We start from the raw sequence: 23,722 nt of genomic DNA, 5'->3' as shown, positions 1-23,722 counted from the left end.
CTCGCCCCGGCGGCTTCCGCCCTGGCCCTCGGCGCGCGGGGACGCCCTGGGAGGGTTTCGTTTGCCCAGCATGGGCGAGGAGGAGGCGCTGCCGAAGCTTCGGGAAGCCTTCAGGATGCAGAATCGATCCGTCTTTATCCTGGGAGCCAGCGGGGAAACCGGCAGAGTACTGTTAAAAGAAATCCTGGATCAGAACCTGTTTGCTAAGGTCACGATCATTGGCCGGAGAAAGCTCACCTTCCAGGAGGAAAATTATAAAAATGTGGTGGGTATTTGAGCTGAGACTTAAAGGAACAATGTAGCTGCAATCATTTTGTGAGGTCAGCGTGATCCGTGCCTTACGGCCGCGGAGGAGACAGGGCGAAATGAAGAATAGCCATGGTTAATCCACAGAGCCCGCCAGCAAGCCCACTTTCTGCGTCGTACCTGGCTAGTGGGCCGCCTAGTCACGTGGCAAAGCCCTTCTTTAGGTCTAGAAACTATTAGAGCGGGTGCTAGGTGCCAGCGGAGGTTGGCAAGATGTATTTTCATACCATCGAGTTCCCTTGTCTTGGGACCACGGAAAATTGGGCAGATAAGAGGTGCGCGTAGGCAAAGAGATATAAGGGGGGGGTGAGAAAGCCCTGCAGTCGCCAAGGCCACCCTACTTAGGGTTTCAGCGGGCATCCAAAGTGTCAGAAAGAAAAGGTTCCCCCTTTGGAATGAGAGCTCAGCAGAGTGGGCAGGGCCGCAAGGGTTTGTGGGCAACTGCCACCAGGGCTCCGCGCATCACGTCCTTCCGGGACAGCTGTTCCTCGCGTCCCCACCACGTGAAGGACCCCAGTGCTAGAAGACTTTGTGCCTCTTGTCAGGCGGAAATGGCTCTTCTCCATGGAGGGATGATGTTTCCCTTTATAACCTGCAAAGGGAACAGGAAGTGGGGTCCACCCTTCAAAGACCCCCAAGCCTAATGTCTGCCTGCCTACCGCTTCTAGACATGGCCCTGCAACCTTGCACTTCCCTCAGCCCCGTGCCTATTTTATCTAGCTGTTCATGTCACATGTCAGAGACTCTGAAAGGCCTTGCAGACTGGGAAAGGTCCAAGAATTTGCAGACCCTGGCTTCCCAGGCTGGTGTCAGTAAGTGGGGTGATGCCTGTCCTCCAAGTTGCATGTTTGTGGTTCAGCAAATGATACCCCAGATTTGCCTCTGTTGGTAACTCCTAACAGACTGAAGACTGAAGTCCAGCCACGTGGAGATTCCGGCCTCATGTGAACTGGCGCTCCAGAGCTGCAGCTCATTAAACAATGCAGGGTGCTCCTGGGGCCAGAGCTGAGTCCAACCCCGGAGTTTCATAGAAAGAGCATTGCACATGCTGAGCGGACTTGCTGATAAATGTTCTGATGCCTACAGGTGCCTATTCGGATGGTTTTGCAAGTGTGTCATCCATCAGGACTTGCCTGTTTAGAACAGGTTTCTCTGCCTAAGCGCAGGCGGGTGCTGGGTGGCTCCACAGTCCAGTTCCATGGGCCTGTGGGAAGGCTCCTGGCACTTACAACCTGAAGTTGCAATTTGCCTTGAGGGGCGTTTGACCAGGCACTTTGCGCCTTAGCATAGAATACTGGGCCTGGAAAGTTCTTTGGAAAGGGCTGATGGTGGTGAAGGAAACCAAAATTCTGTTTGAACTTCTCAAGCTTCATGGCTCACGTGCACGTTCACACACATTATTTGGTTTGAGTCAAAGGTCTCTGTAAGTACAGGCCAGCCTTGAACCCCAGCCTCCTGCCTCCACAGCCCCCATGCTGGTCTCACAGGCACTCACACCTTCCTACTCATGGCCGATAATCTCAGTTTCCATGAAGATTAAAATCCCATGGTGGGAGCGATGGAAGGTGCTTACTCACAAGTATTGGGATGGGACCAGGAATGTGCTTTTCTTTTTTTTTTTTTTTGGTTTTTCCAGGTAGAGTCTTACTCCAGCCCAGGCTGACCTGGAATTCACTATGGAGTCTCAGGGTGGCCTTGAACTCACAGCAATCCTCCTACCTCTGCCTCCCGAGTGCTGGGATTAAAGACGTGCGCCACCATGCCCAGCAGGAATGTGCTTTTCTTGTTTTTTGTCTTCTGTGCATCAGGGTCTCACTCTGTCCCAGGCTGACCTTGAACTCATGGAGATCCTCCTAACTCAGCTTTCTTAATGTGGGATGAAGGTCATGAGCCATTATGTCCTGCTAGAGCTATACTTTACAAAAAATTTTTAATGAGAGAGAGGGTTGGCATGCTAGGGCCTCTGGCCACTGCAATTGAGCTCCGTATGAGTGTGTCACCTGGTGTGCTTGTATTACTTTGTGCGTCTGGCTTACATGGGTTCTGGGGAGACCAACCTAGGTCCTTAGGCATCACAGGCAAGCACCTTAACTACTAAGCCATCTCTCTAGCCCAGAACTATACTGTTTTCCCCAAGGCCCTTTCCTCTGAGCCTAATGAAGTTAGCTCATGAGTTACACTGAAGGAAAGACTATCACCCACGGTTTACAGCTGAATAAAACTGAGGCATATGCTTAATAACTTGGTTACTACGACATGCCTAGTAAAGAGATCAAAGATTTGAACTTGGGTCTTTTTTGAGATTCCAGGTACCCTTCCGTGTCTCCACATTATACCTTCCTTAACTGTCTCCTTTCTGGTAAGGTACAAACCAGTCTTGTTTTCCCATAGAGAAGAAATAGTTGACCTTGATTTTAGAAATCTGGTTTACTACTAGTCTAGTCACATGTACCAGAAACTTATATGTGTATTGTTGATTTTCAGTTTAGATTGTTGTTCATTTTTTTTTTCCTAGTGTTGAGGGTCCAGCCCAGGGTCTTACATATTCTGGCAAGTGCTCTGCCACTGAGGTCTGGCCCCAGCCCCAGATTAATTGCTTTTTGGTGGAAGAAAGTTAATTTGGAAAATTTGATATGAAGTGGTTCGACCCTCAGTTAAAGATCTTTAATTTGTTCTTTAAATCTAGGAGAGTGTTGTCTCTGTTCTGAAGTAATAAGGTTGTATGCACCTTTGCCTTCCTTTGTCTAGAATCAAGAAGTGGTGGACTTTGAAAAGCTGGATGACTACACTTCTGCCTTTCAAGGTCATGATGTTGGGTTCTGTTGCCTGGGTACCACCAGGAGTAAAGCCGGGGCGGTAAGAAAGAAACAAACCCTTTTTCATTTTACTGGCCAATAATATCAATGGTTCCTTTCTGGCTTACTCACTGTGTGCATACTGTAGTGCTTAAATGTAAGTAAGTTTTTGTTGTTTGTGACTCCATCTGTTCCCTTTGTTGTACTTTGAACACTACTGATAAATGCATCTTCCCTTCAGAATAATCCCTGAGTCATTCTCCGGTGAAATATTTACATGATTCTGCCTATAGCAAATACTGCAATCCTCACACCATCCCGACTAAGGGCAGCAATGAAAGACTTCTGAGGAAAAGGAATTGGCTAATGCTGTTGGCAGTAACTCCTCCCCACCCTATTTCCATCATAAAGGTTTTAAACTTGAAGTGTTCTTTTTCACTCCTATTTCAACCTGTTTTCACAGTGAGCTATAAAGTTCTGAGGCACGATTCAGGATGTAGGCACCCCATAATGACTCAGCCTCCAGCAGTGACTCAGCCCCACAGATGACTCACTCACGCAAAACTGCCTGACGCACATTTGATTTTCGTTTTAATGGTCTTCTAAATTGAATCATCTCTTATCCAGAAGTTACTACACATTTAAAAGTCATGGTTTAGCCAGGCATGGTGGCGCATGCCTTTAATCCCAGCACTCGGGAGGCAGAGGTAGGAGGATTGCCATGAGTTCAAGGCCACCCTGAGATGACAGAGTTAATTCCAGGTCAGCCTGGACCAGAGTGAGACCCTACCTCAAAAACCAAAAAAAAAAAAAAAAAAAGTCATGGTTTATAACGTAGATCCTTGATAAATGTTAATACATCTTATTTAATTTGTACCTTGACTATAGTTTGTTCCCCAGGCAGAATTTACTTGCTGGAGTCAGACATTGAGTGTGCAGGTCAGTGATCCTGCCTTTGTGACTTCCTGGGCTTTGTCACCAGGCCGGTGCTCCTGAGCAGCAGGGCTTCCAGCTAACGACTGTCGGTTTTCACCTGCCCAGCAGTGGCTCAGCTGCGTTTCTCTGGGCTTCCCGGTGGCCCAGCAGCTAATTCACTGTACCTGCTCAGTGGCGTTGGACTTGGACTTCTGGCACAGTTTGTCGTGTCCACCCTGGAACCCCGCACTGAGCTGGGAACTGGAGCATGAAGTTTGATTTATTTTTATTTTTCGAAGTTTGATTTTAACTGGAATTGCATCGTCTCTCCTAGAATGGGTAGTGTTCCTGCTCAGCAGCCAGTACAGTGTCTTCTTTCCCAGGGACAGTCACAGGAAACGTGCCCTTCAGAAGTTCTGAAGAGCTTTGTCCCAGCACACTGCGGGTCTCTGAGCCCAGGTGCCAGCCTGGCTTCGGTGATGACTCAGCAAAAGAAACTGCATTCCCCTTAGAGCAGTTGATCTCATGATGGAAGGCAAACCCCAAGGGACATTTTTGGGGAAATTATAAATGGTTACATTTAGATTGAATAAGGCAGCTTCAGTCAGAGGAAAATAGTATTTTGTTGTTACCTTTTAATGGGCATGGTTCTTCATTTGTCACACCACTCAGTACCTTTTGCTGTCCTATAAAATCAGTTGATGGGGACTGGGGAATTGGCTCAGTGGGTAAGGGTGCTTGCCTTCCAGCCTGTCCATGGGATTTAGATCTCCTCAGTGTTCTCTGATAAGGTAAGCCAGGTGCAAAGTGGCATGTGTCTGTCATGCCAGCATGCCTTTGGCAATGGGAGGCAGAGCCGGGAGATTCCTGAAGCTCGCAAGCAGCAGTGGGAAAATCAATGGGAGAAACCTGACTTGAAAGAAAGTTGAAGGAGGGGAGAAACACCTCAAGGTCATCCTCTGACCTTCACTGCAGGCTGCATCACGTACAAACCCACACACACAGATCATACATGCGCACACACATGTACATACACACAGAAATAAAAACCAGTTTGAAATGATAAAAGTGATTAGTAAGTGCATAAGATAAAAGATTCTCCTTGACTTTGGAATGGTCACCTTTGCACACGGCATTTTCCCCGGATGTCTGCTTTTTTCTCTTTTTTTATGAGGGCACCAGTTTATACTGGATGAAGGGCCCACTCGTCCCAGCCCCATCATGACTACATCTGCAGTGACCCTGTTTCCAAGAGGAGCTGCTGGAGCATGTACTTTAATCCATGAAGTTCAGCCCACTCACATTTCCATTGGAATGGAGGCTCGGAATCAGCCTGTTGGCCTCCACTGCCCCGTGGTGGCCGACCAGATGCTCAGACCGTAGGTGTCCAGTCCACGCTGAGCTTCCTGACTTGGCCCTAAGCAAGACCCGCTGCGTCAGAGCTCTGAGGCCTGTGTTCTCTGCAGGCTCCTCAGGAGACCTGGACACAGCCAATCCAGTTTCCCTCCTGGGCTTGCTCCTGGGACGCTGGGTATATTCATCTTCTTCGCCTTCCGGTCTTCTGAGTATGTAGCTCCAGCAGCCTTCACCTTGCTTTAGCAAGCATCTTGACTCTATTGAAGGCTGAGCTAGACTTGGAAGCCAATGAGCATTGAACTTGAGTGAGAAAGACTTGGTGGTGAGCTTGGGTGGTTTCAGCTCTTCATGTGTCTTAACTGTCAGGAGAGGCTCCAGCTATCCAGGCTCTTGGGTTCTGTTGAACTCATGATGATGTAACTCTGACTGGTCCAGCCACTATAACATTTCCTGGGTGTCTTTAGGATCATGTGGCTTCAGATTCTAATAATGTACTCCATTCACCCGGAAGTTTGCCAACTGTAGTCTGAGAGTCAAATGCTACCCATCAGCAGTTTTTGTCTGAGCAACTAAAAAAATTTGAATAATTTCATGCTGCATGAAATTTCATCTTCAAACCTTAGTATCCATAAACGCAGGTCCATTAGGACACTGCATGTTCATGCCGCAGTGGCCGAGCTGTGTAGACAGAACGGGGGCCTTGCAGCTGGTGAGCTCTGTTACCCGTGCTTTTACAGGAAATAGCTGCCCAGATCTGTGCTAATCATTGTTGGGTCTCATGTCCAGGAGTAGCCTTGCTCAGGGCTGATGTCATAGATGGTGCCAAGGGCCAGGGCCAGGGTGCTCTGTGTGGTGGTTTGATTCAGGTGTCCCCCTTAAACTTGTGTGTTCTGAGTGCTTGATTCCCAGCTGATAGCAATTTATGGGTTGGAATCTTGTCAAAGGATTTTTTTCCCTCTTTTTAACAACTTTTTATTGACAACCTCCCACCACCCTCTTTTGTTCCCTCTCCAATATCCCCTCCACAGAACCCATGCTTTTTAAAAAATTTTTTCTGACATTTATTTATTAGAACAGGAAGTGGGACAGAGAGGTAGAGTGAGTGAGAATGGACATGCCAGGGCCTCTAGCCACTGCAAAGGAACTCCAGATACATGTACTCCCATGTGCATCCGGCTTACGTGGGACCTGGAGAATTGAACCTGGGTCCTTAGGCTTCGCAGGCAAGTGTCTTAACCACTAAGCTATCTCTTCATTCCTCCTTGCTTCTTTTCAACTCATCCTTCTTCTATTTTGATGCCATCACTTTCTCCCTCCTATTATACAGATCGTGTGCAGGTACTGACAGCCACTGTGAGGTCATGTATGTAATGGCCACTTTGTGTCTGGAAGACAGCATTTGAAAGCGCTCCTCCCCATAATTTGATTCTTACACTTTTTAAAAAAATATTCTTGTTTATTTTTATTTATTTATTTGAGAGCAACAGACAGAGAGAGAAAGAGGCAGAGAGAGAATGGCCGTGCCAGAGCCTCCAGCCACTGCAAATGAACTCCAGATGCATGCACCACCTTTTATATCTGGTTTACGTGGGTCCTGGAGAATCAAGCCTTGAACCAGGGTCCTTAGGCTTCATAGGCAAGTGCTTAACTGATAAGCCATCTCTCCAGCCCTGAGTCTTATATTTTTTTGACACCTCTTACACAATGGACCTCAAGCCTTGCAGGGTATTCTAGAGTTGTTTTTTAGTGCTAAGTTTTAAGTCACCATAGGGGTCACTACCACCTTTAATGAGAAGCTTCTCTCATCAAAAGTGAAAATAGCATTAATCTATGGACATAGCTAGGCGTGGTGGCGCACACCTTTAATCCCAGCACTCAGGAGGCAGAAAGGTAGGAGGATCACTGTACGTTCGAGGCCACCCTGAGACTACATAGTTAATTTCAGGTCAGCCTGACCTAGAGGCTCTATCTCGAAAAACCAAAAGTGTGTGTGTGTGTGTGTAGATAGATAAATATAGACATAAACAGAAGTATTTAGAAGGCAATTTGATGGGCATAATATATCTATGTAGCCAAGTAACAGTAGTGTCTTCCCTCCAGGGCTTATGACCTCACCAGCCACGGGCTTTTGATTAGGTTTTCAGTACCAGGGAGGCATTCTTTCCTGTGGTGCTGGACTCAACTCCAATGAGAGTAGTTGATTTCCTCCAGAGCAGACATGCCATCATTGCACCAGTTAGCACATCTGGCCCGGCTGTGTAGCTTACAGGGTCCACTGCTGGTTAAGTCCACTGACAACTTCTCACCCCCAGAATGCTGCATAGCACTTTCCAGCACTATGACTGCTAGTCAACAGAGAAGAGGCTCCAGCACAATTGTAACGTGAGTTCTTAACGTCCTGCAGCCAGAGCACGCAGTTCTGCTGAATAAGCACGTGCCTTGCAACTAACCTGTAAAGTCTGGGGGGCGTCAGGCGCTTCACTGACCAACAACTCACTGGAAGGTGTCCTATACCTGGTACTGAAATTTTCTTTTAACAGTCTATGACTTCTGGACACACCATTATCCACCCCCATAGGTTACTTCCCACCCAAACTTTCTTTTGAAATATATATATATAATGTATGTATGTATATATATAGTAGGTTTCCATGTGGTGTACTCACATCTTTAATAACTAAGCCTCCTCATACCCCCTCTGCTCCATCCCCCTGGATGAGTTATTATTAAGCCACAGTAGGTGTATTTCACAGATGTCAACTTATTTGAAATTTATTTGTTTATTTGAGAGAAAGAGGATGGGTGCACCACTGCAAATGAACTCCAGATACATGCACCACTTTGTGCATCTGGCTTTGAGCACTGAGGAAATTAACCGGGGCCATCAGACTTTGCAAGCAAGTGCCTTTAACCACTATCTTTCCAACCCTCCTGGGTTTAGATTTTGATAAGACTTAAAAGTAGCCTGGAATTTTCCATTGCTGTTTGTGAGCCCCCAAAGGACGTCTGCTGCATCATGTTCATTCCCCTGAGGAGTTTCTAGGAAGGAAGCTTACAGGGGAACTTAGTTCCTCTGTTCTAGAAGGGACTCCCGCAATTCTTAGCTTAGGGTCAGGCAAAGCTGCTGTGGAATCCTAAAGACATGCTGACACAACGGACTCCGTACTCTTAGAAGAGAGGCTCATCTTTTCTCTTGCCATATGGCCAACACACGAAGGACAGTCTCTGGGATACACAGTAGCTTCTGCCGTTTGTTTTTCTAGTGTTTTTGAATTGGAGCTATTAGAGGAGAAGAAAGTATAAGATTTCAAAGACATGTTCTTCCCTCTGTAAGTAGAACCATCCTCGCGCCAAACAAAATGGTATGTGTTGGTGTCACTAGCCTGTCCCCATGACCCCCTCTTCAGTTTGATTCTTAAGTCTTTGAAAGCTGTTGACCCTTCTGCCTTTGAGTTTCATTCACCAGCTAAAAGGCCACGCCATCGGGGTGAGGGAAGTGAAATTTAAGATTTAGTGGGCTCAGAAAAATGCGTATTTATAATCAGCGTGGCCTCAGAGGATTTGTGAAATCGGTTTGGATTAACAGCCATTGATTGCTAATAAAACAGTATTTAGCTTTGTCCAGAGGACAGCTCTGGAGAAAGGTATGGGCACCTTGTCAACGAGGCCCATTGAGCAGGGATGATGGGCTGAGGGTGGGGGTCCACACAGCAGCGAGGGCACTGGTCCTTCAAGGAGCCCTGTCACTTGCTAGCTGGGCCATTGAAAGGAGGGACGCCAGAGCCTGATGGCTGGGGTGGTATTCATGTGCCTTTGCTGACTGGTCAGACTGAAAGCGTCGCATGGCATTTATGTCACTTTAATTTTCATCAAACAATTGGTGGCGACAGGACTCTATTAAGCAGAGGTTGGTCCAGAACTAAAGCCAAATAAATTAGGGTCTCAGTTTAATCAAATTACCCTCTCCTGGCTCTGGATTAAGCCAGGGAGACAGCGTCAGTCTGGAGGCTTGTGGTTGGCTGAATCTCCCTTAGTTTTAAAGAACCTGCGGAAAGAGAAAGCGTTTTAACAGACGACTATAATAACCCTTCCAAGCAGTTGTGCTAACATAAGAAAAAGCAAAAGTTGTGTCTAGTCAGCTATGTGATTGTGCCATGAACACCAAGCCAGTTATTGGTTTTAATTGGAATGAGGGGAAAGAAATAGACATGAAAGAGAAATTCAGCGAGGTTTTCCTATATTGTTGTTTTGGCTTTTTCTTGGCACACTTTCAGCACATCTAAAAATCTCAGTTTAAGGGGCTGGAGATATGGCTTAATGGTTAAGATGCTTGTCTAAAAATCTCAGTTTAGAGAAAGGCCCTAAGGAGAATCAGCTCTCTCTCACTGTTCTCTTCTTTCCATCTTTCTCTCATGCTGTTAAAAATGGATTGTACTGGGCTGGAGAGATGGCTTAGTGGTTAAGCCCTTGCCTGTGAAGTCTAAGAACCCTGGTTTTAGGCTTGATTCCCCAGGACCCACGTTAGCCAGATGCACAAGGGGGCGCACACATCTGGAGTTCATTTGCAGTGGCTGGAGGCCCTGGCGCGCCCATTCTCTCTATCTCCCTCTTTCTCTCTCTGTCTGTCGCTCTCAAATAAATAAATAACAATATTTTTTTTAAATGGATTGTATTGCCGGGAGTGGTGACACACACCTTTAATCCCAGCACTTGGGAGGAAGAGGTAGGAGGATTGCTATGAGTTCAAGGCCACCCTGAGACTACATAGCAAATTCCAGGTCAGCCTGGGCTAGAGTGAGACCTTAACTCAAAAAACCTAAAAAAAAAAAAAAAAAAGTTTTGCATCACAATGATATCTATCTACCTACCTATTCATTTACCCAGGGAAGAATCTTTAGCTTTGGCAGGCCTGGAACTTGCTGTGTACACCAGACTGGCTTCTGCCCTTGCCTCTCCAGTGCTGGAATTGCAGCCACACCTGTCTGTTTCCACACCAGTTTAAAAATACAACCATAGCGCTGGAGGGATGGCTTAGCAGTTAAAGCATTTGCCTGCAAAGCCAAAGGACCCAGGTTCCACTCCCCAGGACCCATGTAAGCCAGATGTACAAGGTGGCACATGCATCTGGAGTTTGTTTGCAGTGGCCGGAGACCCTGGTGCACCCGTTCTCTCTTTCTCTCCCTCTTTCTTTCCCTCTCTCCTTCTTTCTCTCTGTCAAATAAATAAATAAGAATAAAATATGTGCTCGCTTCGGCAGCACATATACTAAAATTGGAAAGAATAAAATATAAAGAAATGCGACAAAATGTATTTGAATGAGTATGTAGGCCAAGCCTGCAAGTCAGTAGTTTAAGTCCCAGTGTCAAAGCTTGTAACACAAAAGTTTGTGATGAATCACTGAAGCAGAGATGACTTCCTGTTTCTTGGTTGATGATTTCCTGTTTCTGGGTGTGCATGTGAGAATGTACTGTGAGGATGAGAAAGGAGGGCCAAGAAGGCTTCAGGAATAGCACCGGCGTTCTGTTTTCCTGTCTGGTGCTGGTTGCAGAGGATTGCAGCTTGGGAAGATTCACTGAGCTCCAAGCCAACAGTGTTTCCTTTATGAAATATGTGATGGCTTGCATGTAAGATGTCCTCCTCAAGCTCCCGGGTTGAGGTGGTTCGATTCAGGTGTCCCCCATAAACTTAGGTGTTCTGAATGCTAGGTTCCCAACTGATGGAGATTTGGAAATTAACGTCTCCTGGAGGGAGTGTATTGTTGGGGGCAGGCTTATGGGTATTATAGCCAGTGTCCTCTTGCCAGTGTTTGGCACACTCACCTGTTGCTATTGTCTGCCTTATGTTGGCCAGGAGGTGATGTTCACCCTCTGCTCATGCCATCATTTTTCTCTGCCATCATGGAGTTTCCCCTTGAGTATGTAAGCCAAAATAAACTTCTTTTTTCCACAAGCTGCTCTTGGTTGGGTGATTTCTGCCAGCAATGTGAACCTGACTGCAACAGTAAAGTGGTACCGAGGAGTGGTGTCATTTGCTGCTAGACACCTGACTGTGTGGCTTTGGCCTTTTGGAGCTGACTTTCAAGAGGAATGTGGAAGGATTTGAAACCTTGGCCTAAGAGATGCCTTGCAGTGCTGTAAGTACAACTTGATGGACTATTGTGGTTCAGAGTTGAAAGCCCTGAATGCAGTAAGAACAATGGACTGTGAGGTTTGGTTTATGAGGGTGAGAAAGAGCTTTGCCTGGATTGGGCTGGCAGTTTGTGTGAAAAGCTTGCTGTTATGCCTATGTTCTGAGAAGGTGTGCAGGGTTGCATTGCATAGAAATGACCTGGTGTGAGCAGAGGGATATGGCAGAGAAAGAAAAATCTTTGGGTGAACTGCTGCCTATTCAGCTGCAACTGAGAGATTACAACCTTTGAGATTGGGCCAGCTGACCTGCACTGGGGCAACAGGAAGAATGTAGACTCTTTGGAAGGGGCTTGTGTGCTCAAGGAGTGTTCTGTTCTTCAAAGTCTGCTTTATTTCCCCCTGGATTAAAAAATTGGCACCCTACCTGGTATTGTGGAGTATTAGAAATGCAGGAAAGAGAGGGTCATTGAGTTTGCAACATGGTCTTGTGTTTTGGAAATGGCCATGGGCAGTGTGAAGTAGGTTTGCTAGATACCTGCATAGAGACCCCATGGAGCCATGAGGATGAACCGTGGATTGCAGTGGAGACCCAGTGGAGATGCTGGGACCACAAGACGGCTGCCAAGGAGAGCTGCCAGCCCCATATGAAGTTTTCCAGGATGGTGAGTAGCCTAGTTGGAGGGGTGGAATTAGAATGCCAGAGACTTGTTGCTGGTTAGAATTACTGGACTTGAAGATTTTTCATTGACTAGAGTTGTTGGACTTGGAGCTATAGAGTTTGATGTTTGCCCTGTTTAAATCTTGTATTGGTTGAATATTTCTTTGCTATGCCCAGTGCCATCTTTTTCAGTGTGAATGTTTATTCTGTGCCATTATGGGATTTTGGGGGATATTTTGGTGTTGTGGCTCAGTTAAAAGATCTTAGACTATGGAGATGTATGAACATTATGGTAATTGATAAAAACTATGGGGACTTTTAAAGTTGGATGAATGCATGGCATTTTACATCATGTATGGTTCAGTTTATGGGGGCCAGGAGTGGAATGTGGTGGTTTGAGTCAGGTGATCCCCCATAAACTTAGGTGTTCTGGATGCTAAGTCCCCAACTGCCAGAAATTGGAAATTGATGCCTCTTGGAGATGGCATATTGTTGGGGGCAGGCTTATGGGTGTTATAGCCAGTTTCCCCTTGCCAGTGTTTGGCACACTTTCCTATTGCTGGTGGCCCCGTTTCGGTAGGTTGTGAAACTTCTGGAGGTGGGGCCTAGCTGGAGGAAGTGGCACTAGAGGGAAGGAGCTTAGAGTCTGTGGTCGTTCAGCTTCCTGTCCTCTTTATTGGCTCGTTGTGAACAAACGAGTAGTCCCAGTCACACGTACCCATTGACGGCCGCTGAGAGTCTGCTGTCACGCTCTCCCCGTCGTGGCTGGCTGACTGACCCCTCAAATCATAAAGCAAAATAAGAAATGTAACTAATACAGCAGGTCAGGAAAGAATGAAAGGAGGCGGAAGGAGGAGAAGGAGAGAGCTGAAGGGAAGGGAAGGGAGGGGAGGGGAAAAGAGGGTAACGAGGCAGTCTTAGCATGGCCTTGACTTCTCGGTGGTACTCCTACCTCTGCCTCCAGAGTGCTGGGATTGAAGGTGTGTGCCACCACATGTGGCTCAGATCATTTTTAATTATATTTAATTTGTTGTATTTATTAGAGAGAGAGAGAGAGGGAATGGGTGTATTAGGGCCTCCAGCCACTACAAATGAGCTCCAGACACATGTGCCACCTTGTGTAACTGGCATATGTAGGTACTGGGAAATCGAACTGGGTCCTTAGGCTTCACATGCAAGCGCTGCTAAGCCATCTCCAGCCCTCAGATCATTTTTTCCCCCCAAGGTAGGGTCTCACTCTAGCCCAGGGTGACTTGAAATTCACTATGTAGTCTCAGGGTGATCCTTCTACCTCTGCTTCCCAAGTGCTGGCATTAAAAGCATGCACCACCACACCTGGCCATGTTTTTTTTTTTTTTTTTTGAGACAGGGTTTCATCTTGATCCAAGTCTGGCCCGGAACTCACAGCAATCCTCCTCCTACCTTAGTCTCCTCAGTGCTGGGATTACAGATGTCTATTGCCACACCCAGATTCAGATTATCTTGTTTAATACACCATCCTGTAAGGCATAAATCCTGCAGAAGAGGAAGCAAACACAAAATATAGCCTTGGGCCCAGGAATGGCTGGTGGCACAGTTTATGTTTTGGGTCACTAAAGGATGACCAGATTCTGACCTGGTCAATAAAAGAAAAGGTGGTTATCAAAGGAGATGCAAAAGTGATGACCAATGGGCTAGAGAAATTGCTTAGTGGTTAAGGCGCTTGCCTGCAAAGCCTAAGAACCTAGGTTTTATTCCCCAGGACCCACATGAACCAGAAGCAAACGTGGCACATGTATCTGGAGTCTGATTGCAGAGGCTGGAGGCCCTGGTGCACTATTCTCTTTCTCTCTTTGCCTTTGCCTCTTTCTCTCTCAAATAAATAATTTTTTTTTTTTAAAAGACAGAGAAAGAAAAAACCAGGAGAGGTGGTGCATGCCTGTAATCCCAGCACTCAGGAAGCAGAAGTAGGAGGATCACCATAAGGTTGATGCCAGCTTGAGACATAGTGAATTCCAGGTCAGCTTGGGCTGGAGTGAGACCCTACCTGGAAAAAAACCCAAACAACAACAACAAAAATGAGGGCTGGAGAGATGGCTCAGTAGTTAAGAGCTCTTGCCTTTAAAGCCTAAAGACCCAAGTTTGATTCCCCACTACCATATAATGCCAGATGCACAAGGGGATCATGTATCTGGAGTCTGTTTGCAGCACCTAGAGGTCCTGGTATGCCTGTGGTGGTTTGGTTCAGGTGTCCCCCATAAACCTAGGTGTTCTGAATGCTAGGTTCCCAGCTGATAGAGATTTGGGAATTAACACCTCCTGGAGGCAGTGTATTGCTGGGGGTGGGGTCATGGGTTTTATAGCCAGTTTCCCCATGCCAGTGTTTGGTACACTCTCCTGTTGTCCACCTTATGTTGGCCAGGGGGTGATGTCTACCTTCTGCTCATACCATCGTTTTCCCTGTCATGATGGAGCTTCCCCTCCAGTCTGTAAGCCAAAATAAACCCTTTTTTTCCTACATGCTGCTTTTGGTTCGGTGGTTTCTGCCGGTAATGTGAACCTGACTGCAGCAGTGCCCATTCTCTCTCTCTCTCTGCCTGTTTCTTTCTCTCACTATCAAATAAATAAAATACTTTTTAAAATGTTAAAACTAGCTGGGTGTAGTGGTGCATGCCTTTAATACCAGCACTTGGGAGGCAGAGGTAGGAGGATCGCTGTGAGTTTGAGGCCAGCTGGAGAATACATAGTGAAGTCTAGGTCAGCCTGAGCTAGGGTGAGACCCTACCTTTAAAAAACTTCAAAAAAAAAAAAAAACTTCACAAAAGTAGGGTGAGACCCTACTTTAAAAAACATTTGAAGATACAATGCATACTAATATCTACAGTGCATCATAAAGCCTACACAAAAATTAGAAATTAGCTGGGCGTGGTGGCAGCCTGGTCTAGAGTGAGACCCTACCTCAAAAATCGCCCTAAGGGGCTGGAGAAATATCTTAGTGGTTAAGCACTTGCCTGTGTAGCCTAAGGACCCCGGTTCAAGGCTCGATTCCCAGTACCCACGTAAGCCAGATGCATAAGGTGGCACATGCATCTGGAGTTCATTTGCAATGGCTGGAGGTCCTGATGTACCCATTCTCTCTCTCTGTCTCTTTCTTTCTCTCTCTCTGTCGCTCTCAAATAAATAAAAATAAACAAAAAATATTTTAAATCCCCCCAAACGGAAACTAGCATTATAGTTTTAGTGCCGGGACGTTTCCTGTCGTATCTTGAGATGTCAGCATGGCAGAGCTGACGCTGGACAAAGGAAGCTGAGCATGACGTGTAAAGTCGTTCAGAGACGAAGTAGTGGGTCACTTGCCTGGCATCCATGAGGCCTGGGGTTTAGTTTGTGGCACTGCAACAAACGAAAGGTGAAAACTGACTATGAACTATTTCCAGCCTGATCGTCTTGTTTCCTTTGCTCCTTGTGGATTTGTTGGCGTCTACTTCAATGTCATTGTCCTGTGATCGGCACAAACTGCTGTGTGTGTGTCTGGAGGACCATCCTTGGAACCTTTCCCAGGGTCTCAGCCTGACTTTCATGGCCAGCTTGGAAATATTCTGTTTAGATCCCCGATCCCCTTAAGGCTACTCAGCCAGCCAACCAAGCCACATAGTCGTCTTTAAAGTGAATTCTCAGCATTGGGAAATAACTCTCACCCTGCTCCCCCAGGAAGGGTTTGTCCGTGTTGACCGAGATTACGTGCTGAAGTCTGCAGAGCTCGCGAAGGCTGGAGGCTGCAAACATTTCAACTTGCTGTCCTCCAAGGGCGCCAACAAGTCCAGCTCCTTCTTGTACCTACAAGTGAAGGTTTGTGCACATTTATGTCACTTGCATACTTAGGGTAACTGGTAATAGTAAGTAACCCAAAATACTATCATTGTTTTTAAAAAAATAGCTTTAGATGTCTCATATTATAGATTTTTCAATGCTCAGGGCCCACTTTTGGAGGAATGTATTTAAAAAGCAGGACCATTCGCATGTCTGTTCCTGTTGATTACTAGTGAGGTTGCCAGTAAACCCTGTTAGCTCTGGCTGAGACATTTCCTATTTCCCCAGTGGCTGAGAGGACAGAGCGCCTGCTCCTCTGGAGACCTAACGAAGTTTAATCACCATCTCCACTTTCTCAAAAGTCCCATTTTTTAAAACAAACCATGCATATTTTTCTCTTCTCAATATGAACAGGTCCTTGTTTATTTAACCAGCAGAGTGCCCATTTAGTGGTAGGTGACAGAAATTGCCAAGGCAGTCAGGGTAATAGAACCCCAAAATTGTATTGCCTAGAAGTGCAAAATGTGACTTGGCTCATAAAAACCTAGATGTTTTCCTGATCTCCTATCTTTTCTGGAAAGATACTCCCTCCAGAAGAGATTTCTAGATTAAATTGGCACCCTTCCTACCAAACAGAATCTTTGATACCTACCTAATATTTCTGGAAATATTGTCCTATATTGCAGAAATCCAACCTTTCTACCATAAAACCTGTGAATCTGGTCCTTATCATGTAGACACCTGTGAATGTTGTCCATGTCATGTAGACACCTGTGAATGTGGTCCTTGTCATGGAGACACCTGTGAATGTGGTCCTTGTCATGTAGAAACCTGTGAATGTGGTCCTTGTCATGTAGAGTCCTGTGAATCTGGTCCTTGTCACGGAGACACCTGTGAATCTGGTCCATGTCATATAGACACCTGTGAATGTGGTCCTTGTCATGTAGACACCTGTGAATGTGGTCCTTGTCATGTAGAGTCCTGTGAATGTGGTCCTTGTCACGGAGACACCTGTGAATCTGGTCCATGTCATATAGACACCTGTGAATGTGGTCCTTGTCATGTAGACACCTGTGAATGTGGTCCTTGTCATGTAGAGTCCTGTGAATGTGGTCCTTGTCACGGAGACACCTGTGAATCTGGTCCATGTCATATAGACACCTGTGAATGTGGTCCTTGTCATGTAGACACCTGTGAATGTGGTCCTTGTCATGTAGACACCTGTGAATATGGTCCTTGTCATGTTGGAGACCTGTGAATCTGGTCCTTGTCATGTAGAGTCCTGTGAATCTGGTCCTTGTCATGTAGAGTCCTGTGAATATGGTCCTTGTCATGTAGAGACCTGTGAATGTGGTCCTTGTCATGTAGAGTCCTGTGAATCTGGTCCTTGTCATGGAGACACCTGTGAATGTGGTCCTTGTCATGGAGACACCTGTGAATCTGGTCCTTGTCATGGAGACACCTGTGAATGTGGTCCTTGTCATGGAGACACCTGTGAATCTGGTCCTTGTCATAGAGACACCTGTTGTGGTGGTTTGATTCAGGTGTCCCCCATAAACTTAGGTGTTATGAATGCTAGGTTCTCAGCTGATAGAGATTTGGGAATTAACGCCTCCTGGAGGGAGTGTATTGTTGGGGGTGGGCTTATGGGTATTATAGCCAGTTTTCCCCTGCCAGTGTTTGGCACACCCTCCTGTTGTTTATGTTGGCCAGGGGGTGATGTCCACCCTCTGCTCATGCCGTCGTTTTCCCCTGCCATCGTGGATCTTCCCCTCGAGCCTGTAAGCCAAAATAAATCTCTTTTTCCCCGAAACTGCTCTTGGTTGGGTGATTTCTACCAGCAATGAGAACCGGGCTGCAACAATAAAGTGGTACCAAGGAGTGGGATTGCTGCTAGATACCTGACTATGTTGCTTTGGCCTTTTGGAGCTGATTTTCAAGAGGAATGTGGCAGGAGTTGAAATCTTGGCCTAAGAGATGCATTGCAGTGCTGTAAGTACAGCTTGATGGATTATTCTGGTCATAGTTGAAAGACCCGAATGCATTAAGAACTATGGATTGTGAGGTTTGGCTTATGAGGGTGAAAAAGAGCTTTGCTTGGACTGGGCTAGCAATTTGTGTGAGAAGCCTACTCTTATGCCTATGTCCTGAGAAGTTGTGCAGGGTTGCTTTGCGTAGAAATGAACTGGTGTGAGCAGAGGGATATGGCACAAAAAGAAAAATCTTTTCGTGAACTGTTGCCCGTTCAGCTGCAACTGAAAGATTACAACCTTTGAGACTGGGCTAGCTGACCTGCGCTGGAGCAACAAGAAGAATGTAGATTCTTTTGAAGGGGCCTGAGTGCTCAAGGAGTGACCTGTTCTTCAAAGTCTGCTTTATTTCCCCCGTGGATTAACAAATTGGCATCCTACCTGGTATTGTGGAGTATAAGAAATGCTGTGTTTTGGAAATGGCCATGGGCAGTGTGAAGTTGGTTTGCTGGTTGCCTGCATAGAGACCCCATGGGGCCATGAGGATGAACCATGGCTTACAGTGGAGACCCAGTGGAGATGCTGGGACCATGAGATGGCTGCCAAGGAGCTGTTGGCCCTGATGAAGTTTCCCAGGACTGTGAGTAACCTAGCTGGAGGGGCGGAATTGGAATGCCAGAGACTTGTTGCTGGTTAGAGTTATCAGACTTGAAGATTTGTCACTGGTTAGAGTTGGTGGACTTGAAGCTACAGAGTTTGATGTTTGCCCTGGTTGTTTTAAATCTTGTATTAGTTGAATGTTTCTTTGCTATGCCCAATGCCATCTTTTGCAGTGTGAATATTTATTCTGTGCCATTATGGGTTTTTTGAGGTAATTTTTTGGTATTATGGCTCAGTTAAAAGATCTTGGACTATGGAGATGTATGAGCATCATTGGGATTGATAAAAACTATGGGGACTTGTAGTCAGACTGAATACATTGTATTTTACATCATGTATGGATATCAGTTTATAGGGGCCAGGGGCGGAATGTGGTGGTTTGATTCAGGTGTCCCCCATAAACTTAGGTGTTCTGAATGCTAGGTTCCCAGCTGATGGAGATTGGGGAATTAACGCCTCCTAGAGGGAGTGTATTGTTGGGGGCGGGCTTATGGGCTTTATATCCAGTTTCCCTCTGTCAGTGTTTGGCACATCCTCCTGTTGCTGTGGTCCACCTTATGTTGGCCAGGGGGTGATGTCCACCCTCTGCTCATGCCATCGTTTTCTCCTGCCATCATGGAGCTTCCCCTCGAGCCTGTAAGCCAAAATAAATCTCTTTTTCCCAGAAGCTGCTCTTGGTTGGGTCTTTCTACCAGCAACGAGAACCAGGCTGCAACACCTGTGAATCTGGTCCTTTTCATATAGACACCTGTGAATCTGGTCCTTGTCACGTAGACACCTGTGAATGTGGTACTTGTCACATAGGCACCTGTGAATGTGGTCCTTGTCACGTAGACACCTGTGAATCTGGTCCTTGTCACGGAGAGACCTGTGAATGTGGTCCTTGTCACGTAGACACCTGTGAATGTGGTCCTTGTCACGGAGAGACCTGTGAATGTGGTCCTTGTCATGTATGTAGAAACCTGTGAATGTGGTCCTTGTCATGTGTATAGAGACCTGTGAATCTGGTCCTTGACACGCAGCAACCTGTGACATGTCCCATAAAAACCCTAGCCAAGTCAACAAGTGAGTTTTCCTCCTTCTCGGAGACTCCCTCCTATCTGTACAGACAGGAGTCTTTCCTTTCTGTCAAGCTCTAGTGAGTTCCAGTGAAATAAATTTTGGGATTCCTTGTCAATACACAACACATCAATGTACCAATAAATTTAGGGACCCAGAGCTTTGTCAAATGAATTTAAGGAATTAAAATCCATAGACCAAGCTGTGCATGGTGGCGTACCCCTTTAATCCTAGCACTTGAGAGGCAGAGGTAGGAGGATCACTGTGAGTTCAAGGCCACCCTGAGACTACTGAGTGAATTCCAGGTCAACCTGGGCTAGAGTAAGAACCTACCTCGAAAAACAAAATAAATAAATAAATAAATAATCTGTAGACAGGAGAGCAGGGATTAGAGATTACATTAAGAGAAAGAAAATAGGAATCACAGAGAGCTCCTTCCATGAGGGAGGCAGAGGTGTGCAGCCATCTTCTGACCCAAATTGGGGTCCTTTATATATTTTGAGTGGGAGATGGGCTAACCCGCCATGACCCCAAGCTTTGGGGCCAAGCTTAACCAAGCACAATGTCAGAATCAGATTTAACCCTTCCAGGAATGCTCCTTCCCAGGGAGGGGCTAGGTTGTTTACGGAAAACCAAGTCTAGAAAACTTTTTCAGGGCAGATTCTTTTCTGATTTCTAGCAAAGTGGGAACTGCAAGGACAGGTCCAAGGACATTTCTGCGTTTTACTTCCCAGTCACCCTAACTGCCCCACCAGCTTCTTAGTTTCTGAGTCATAGCCCACCTAAGAGCTGAGCTAATGCTCTGTTGCTCCCAAGGGCACCCAAAAGTTCCCTATCATAAGGAGGGCAGGCTGGGCTCTGTCATGTGTGCTTCCTGATGCACACCATTTGCTGGGTGTCAGAAGCAGCCCTAGAGGCGATTTAGCAAAAGACTTCAGCCAGGCATGGTGTGGTGGTGCACGCCTTTAATCCCACCATACCAAGCCACCCTGAGGCTACATAGTGAATTCCAGGCCAGCCTGGGCTATAGCGAGACCCTACCTCAAAAAAAAAAAAAAAAGGGTCTGGAGAGATGACTTAGCATTTAAGGCATTTGCCTGCAAAGCCAGAGAATCCCAGTTTGAATCTCCAGAACCCACATAAGCCAGTTGCACAAGGGGGTGCAAGCATCTGGAGTTTGTAACTATTTGTTCTCATTCTCTTCTCTCTCTTGGAAAAACTGCTTTAAGGCAACCAGGACTATAGTGCAGAACTGGCAACAATTAGCATTTACAAAGTGACCCACTGCTCTTCAGCATGAGGACTTACTTCTTACAGTGGGTCTGACCCAGGCGAGGACTCTGGGACAGTGGTTGGTCCACAAGATGAAACTGGCTCCTGCTGGAGGTGGTTAAGCCAGAGCTAGGGGAGCCTCTGCAAGAGGATTTCACACTGAAAGGTTTTTTTTTTTTTTTGGTCTTTTGTTTAATATATATATATATATATATATATATATATATATATCTTATTTATATGAGAGAGACAGAGAGAATATGGGCTTGCCAGGGCCTCCAGCCACTGCAAATGAACTCCAGATGCATGTGCCACCTTGTGCATCTGGCTTTACATGGTCCTGGAGAATGAAGCCTTGAACCGGGGTCCTTAGGCTTCACAGGCAAGCGCTTAACCACTAAGACATCTCTCCAGCCCTGCTGTGTATTTTTTACAAGAGGTTAGTTAGACCTGAGCTCCTCTGGCTTCTCTGTCACAGAGATGCCTGGCACGAAAACTCACGGTTTCATAAACAGAAACACCAGCTATATGTCATTTCACCGTCTCTGGAGATGGAGGGCGGGGCTTGTTCATGCTGAAAAGCAAGCCGATGAAGGTTTCTTGACCCACTGGATCACCCGTGTGCTGGCCTGCAGAGCAGATCTGGCTGCGCTGAGGGCTGAATGAGTGCACCCCTGCGCTCTCTGGGTCACTTCCATGCTAGAAGCATGGTCCTGTGGCCATCTGCTCCTCCCCCAGCCACACGGCGGCCTCATCCTTAACTTCCCAGAGTCTGTGCACTGAGCTCTGGACAGGCTATTTGTAAGTCTTGAGACCTGCAAAGCCGACTGTATTCAAAACCCCAAGTTATTTTCACTTAGGCTTCACCTGTGTAGACTGGTCTTGATTAAATGCTTTTTTTCTTTTTTCTTTCTACTTACTAGGGAGAAGTGGAAGCCAAGGTTGAAGCATTAAAATTTGATCGTTATTCAGTGTTCCGGCCAGGGTAAGTAGGCATGTCTCCAGGAGTGGCTATTGTGGGGTAGTGTCCAGTGGGAGCAGCTGGCAGCCAGGAAATCTGCAGAAGGAAAGAAGCTGGTGGGTGGTGGATTGCTTTTCTTTCTTTCTTTCTTTTTTTCCATTTTTTGAGGTAGGGTGCTACTGTAGCCCAGGCTGACCTGGACTTCGAAAGACCAGGCAGCTCCAGAGTCACCTGTGACTGTCTGGGTTGTACTGATACATTTTCTTCATTTTATATTCATTTTCCTTTTTAAAAAAAAAATCATATATTTTTACTTATTAGAGACAGGGATGGGGGGAGGGAGGAAGGGAGGGAGGAAGGATGAAAGAGAGAGAATGGGCACACTAGGGCCTCTAGCCATTGCAAATGAATTCCAGATAAATGTGCCATGATATGCATCTGGCTAACATAGGACCTGGAGAATTGATCCTGGGTCCTTAGACTTTGCAGGCAAGTGCCTTAAATGCTAAGCCATCTCTCCAGCCCTCATTTTGCCCTTTTAAAAAAATATTATTTATTTATTTATTTGAAAGAAAGAGGGAGAGAGAAAGAGAGAATGGTCATACTAGGGCCACCAGCCACTGCAAATGAAGTCCAGCCCTTGTACCTATGGCTTATGTGGGTTCTGGAGAGTCAAACCTGGACCCTTTGGCTTTGCAGGCAAATGCTTTAACTGCTAAGCCATCTCTCCAGCCCCCTCATTTTGCTTTTTAAAATCCTCTTCATGCACCAAATCAAAAGTATCACCTACCATGCTGGCAGGCCAGGACTGCCATAACCAGGTAGTACAGCGTGGGGGTGAGGAGGGCCGTAAACCACAGGAAGTGATTTTTCTTGAAGTCCAGAAGTTGGAAGCTTCAAATCAAGGTGCCAACAGGGTTGGTGTCTTCTGAGGTGGCCTCCCTGTCTGCAGGTAGATGCCACCTTCTTCCGTATGTTCTGGGAGAGGTCTGGAGTCCCTCCTTCTTATAAAGATACCAGTCCCACTGAACCAATCCTGTACCATCCTTAAGACCGGCTTTAACTCTAATTCCTTCCATAAAGGCCCATCTCCACACAGTCACCATGGGCTTAGGGTTTCATCATACAGGTTTGAAGGGAGCACTGACACTCTAAAGTCTGAATGAAAGTCACACAGCTCTTCCTCATCTTATCTTTCTCCTAGAGTCCTGCTGTGTGACAGGCAAGAATCCCGCCCAGGTGAATGGGTGGTCAGGAAATTCTTTGGCTGCTTGCCCCACTCTTGGGCCAGTGGGCATTCGGTGCCAGTGGTGACTGTGGTTAGAGCCATGCTGAACAACATGGTGAGGCCTGGCAGTGGGCAGACAGAGCTGCTGGAGAACAAGGCCATCCACGACCTGGGCAAGGCCAATAGCGCTCTCAAACTGTGACCACACTGCGGAAGCACCGACCTCAGCACCTGATGCAAACCAGTCATTTCGTGGGCCGAGCTCCAACCAAGAAATAACTTTCCATCAGTCATGCAGAGCCTCGCTATACACAGGGCCACCAGGGGAGTCTGGGTCCCAAAGCCTCTGAGCTGGAATTTTTGGGCTGTGGGAGGGTCTGTAGTGTTCATTTGTTTTGTAGCCCAGTGGTGTTTCTGGAGACAACAGCAGCAGTGCAGCCTGTGAGCGCTGTGTGGGTGAGTGCTGGCCTGCATCTGATGCACTTGTCTCTGAGCTACACGGTGCTAGTTAACAACACAGACAGTGTGAGTGAACACTGCCTTTCCTACTGCTGTAGAACACAGAACCTATAGAACCAACCTTTTATAACTCAGGGGAGGAATTAAATAAAGGAATAAAAGTGAA

General features: G+C 46.5%; 1 protein-coding gene across 2 annotated transcripts; it reads left to right on the top strand.

Moving 5' to 3' along the window:
- On the top strand, positions 1 to 23,722 carry Htatip2 (HIV-1 Tat interactive protein 2). Of its 2 annotated transcripts, XM_004673227.3 has the most exons (5): positions 1 to 265; positions 3,055 to 3,162; positions 15,849 to 15,986; positions 21,832 to 21,893; positions 23,074 to 23,722. In XM_004673227.3, the coding sequence occupies exons 1-5, from the start codon at positions 71 to 73 to the stop codon at positions 23,297 to 23,299; spliced, it is 729 nt and encodes a 242-aa protein (XP_004673284.2). In that variant the 5' UTR covers positions 1 to 70; the 3' UTR covers positions 23,300 to 23,722. The 2 variants fall into 2 exon arrangements, with proteins under 2 accessions (XP_004673284.2, XP_045000743.1); XM_045144808.1 differs by lacking the exon at positions 15,849 to 15,986.

This window comes from Jaculus jaculus, chromosome 3, assembly GCF_020740685.1.
Source record: "Jaculus jaculus isolate mJacJac1 chromosome 3, mJacJac1.mat.Y.cur, whole genome shotgun sequence".
NCBI classification, from domain to species: Eukaryota; Metazoa; Chordata; class Mammalia; order Rodentia; family Dipodidae; genus Jaculus; species Jaculus jaculus.
This window is presented reverse-complemented; position numbering and strand designations above follow the sequence as displayed.

What these genes read in the sequence shown, in the direction of transcription:
- Htatip2 (XM_004673227.3), top strand. Translation starts at nt 71, where the DNA reads ATGGGCGAGGAGGAGGCGCTGCCGAAGCTTCGGGAAGCCTTCAGGATG. An exon ending in TCTTGTACCTACAAGTGAAG is followed by an intron (nt 15,987 to 21,831) that starts GTTTGTGCACAT and finishes TCTACTTACTAG; the next exon opens with GGAGAAGTGGAAGCCAAGGT. An exon ending in TATTCAGTGTTCCGGCCAGG is followed by an intron (nt 21,894 to 23,073) that starts GTAAGTAGGCAT and finishes TCTTTCTCCTAG; the next exon opens with AGTCCTGCTGTGTGACAGGC.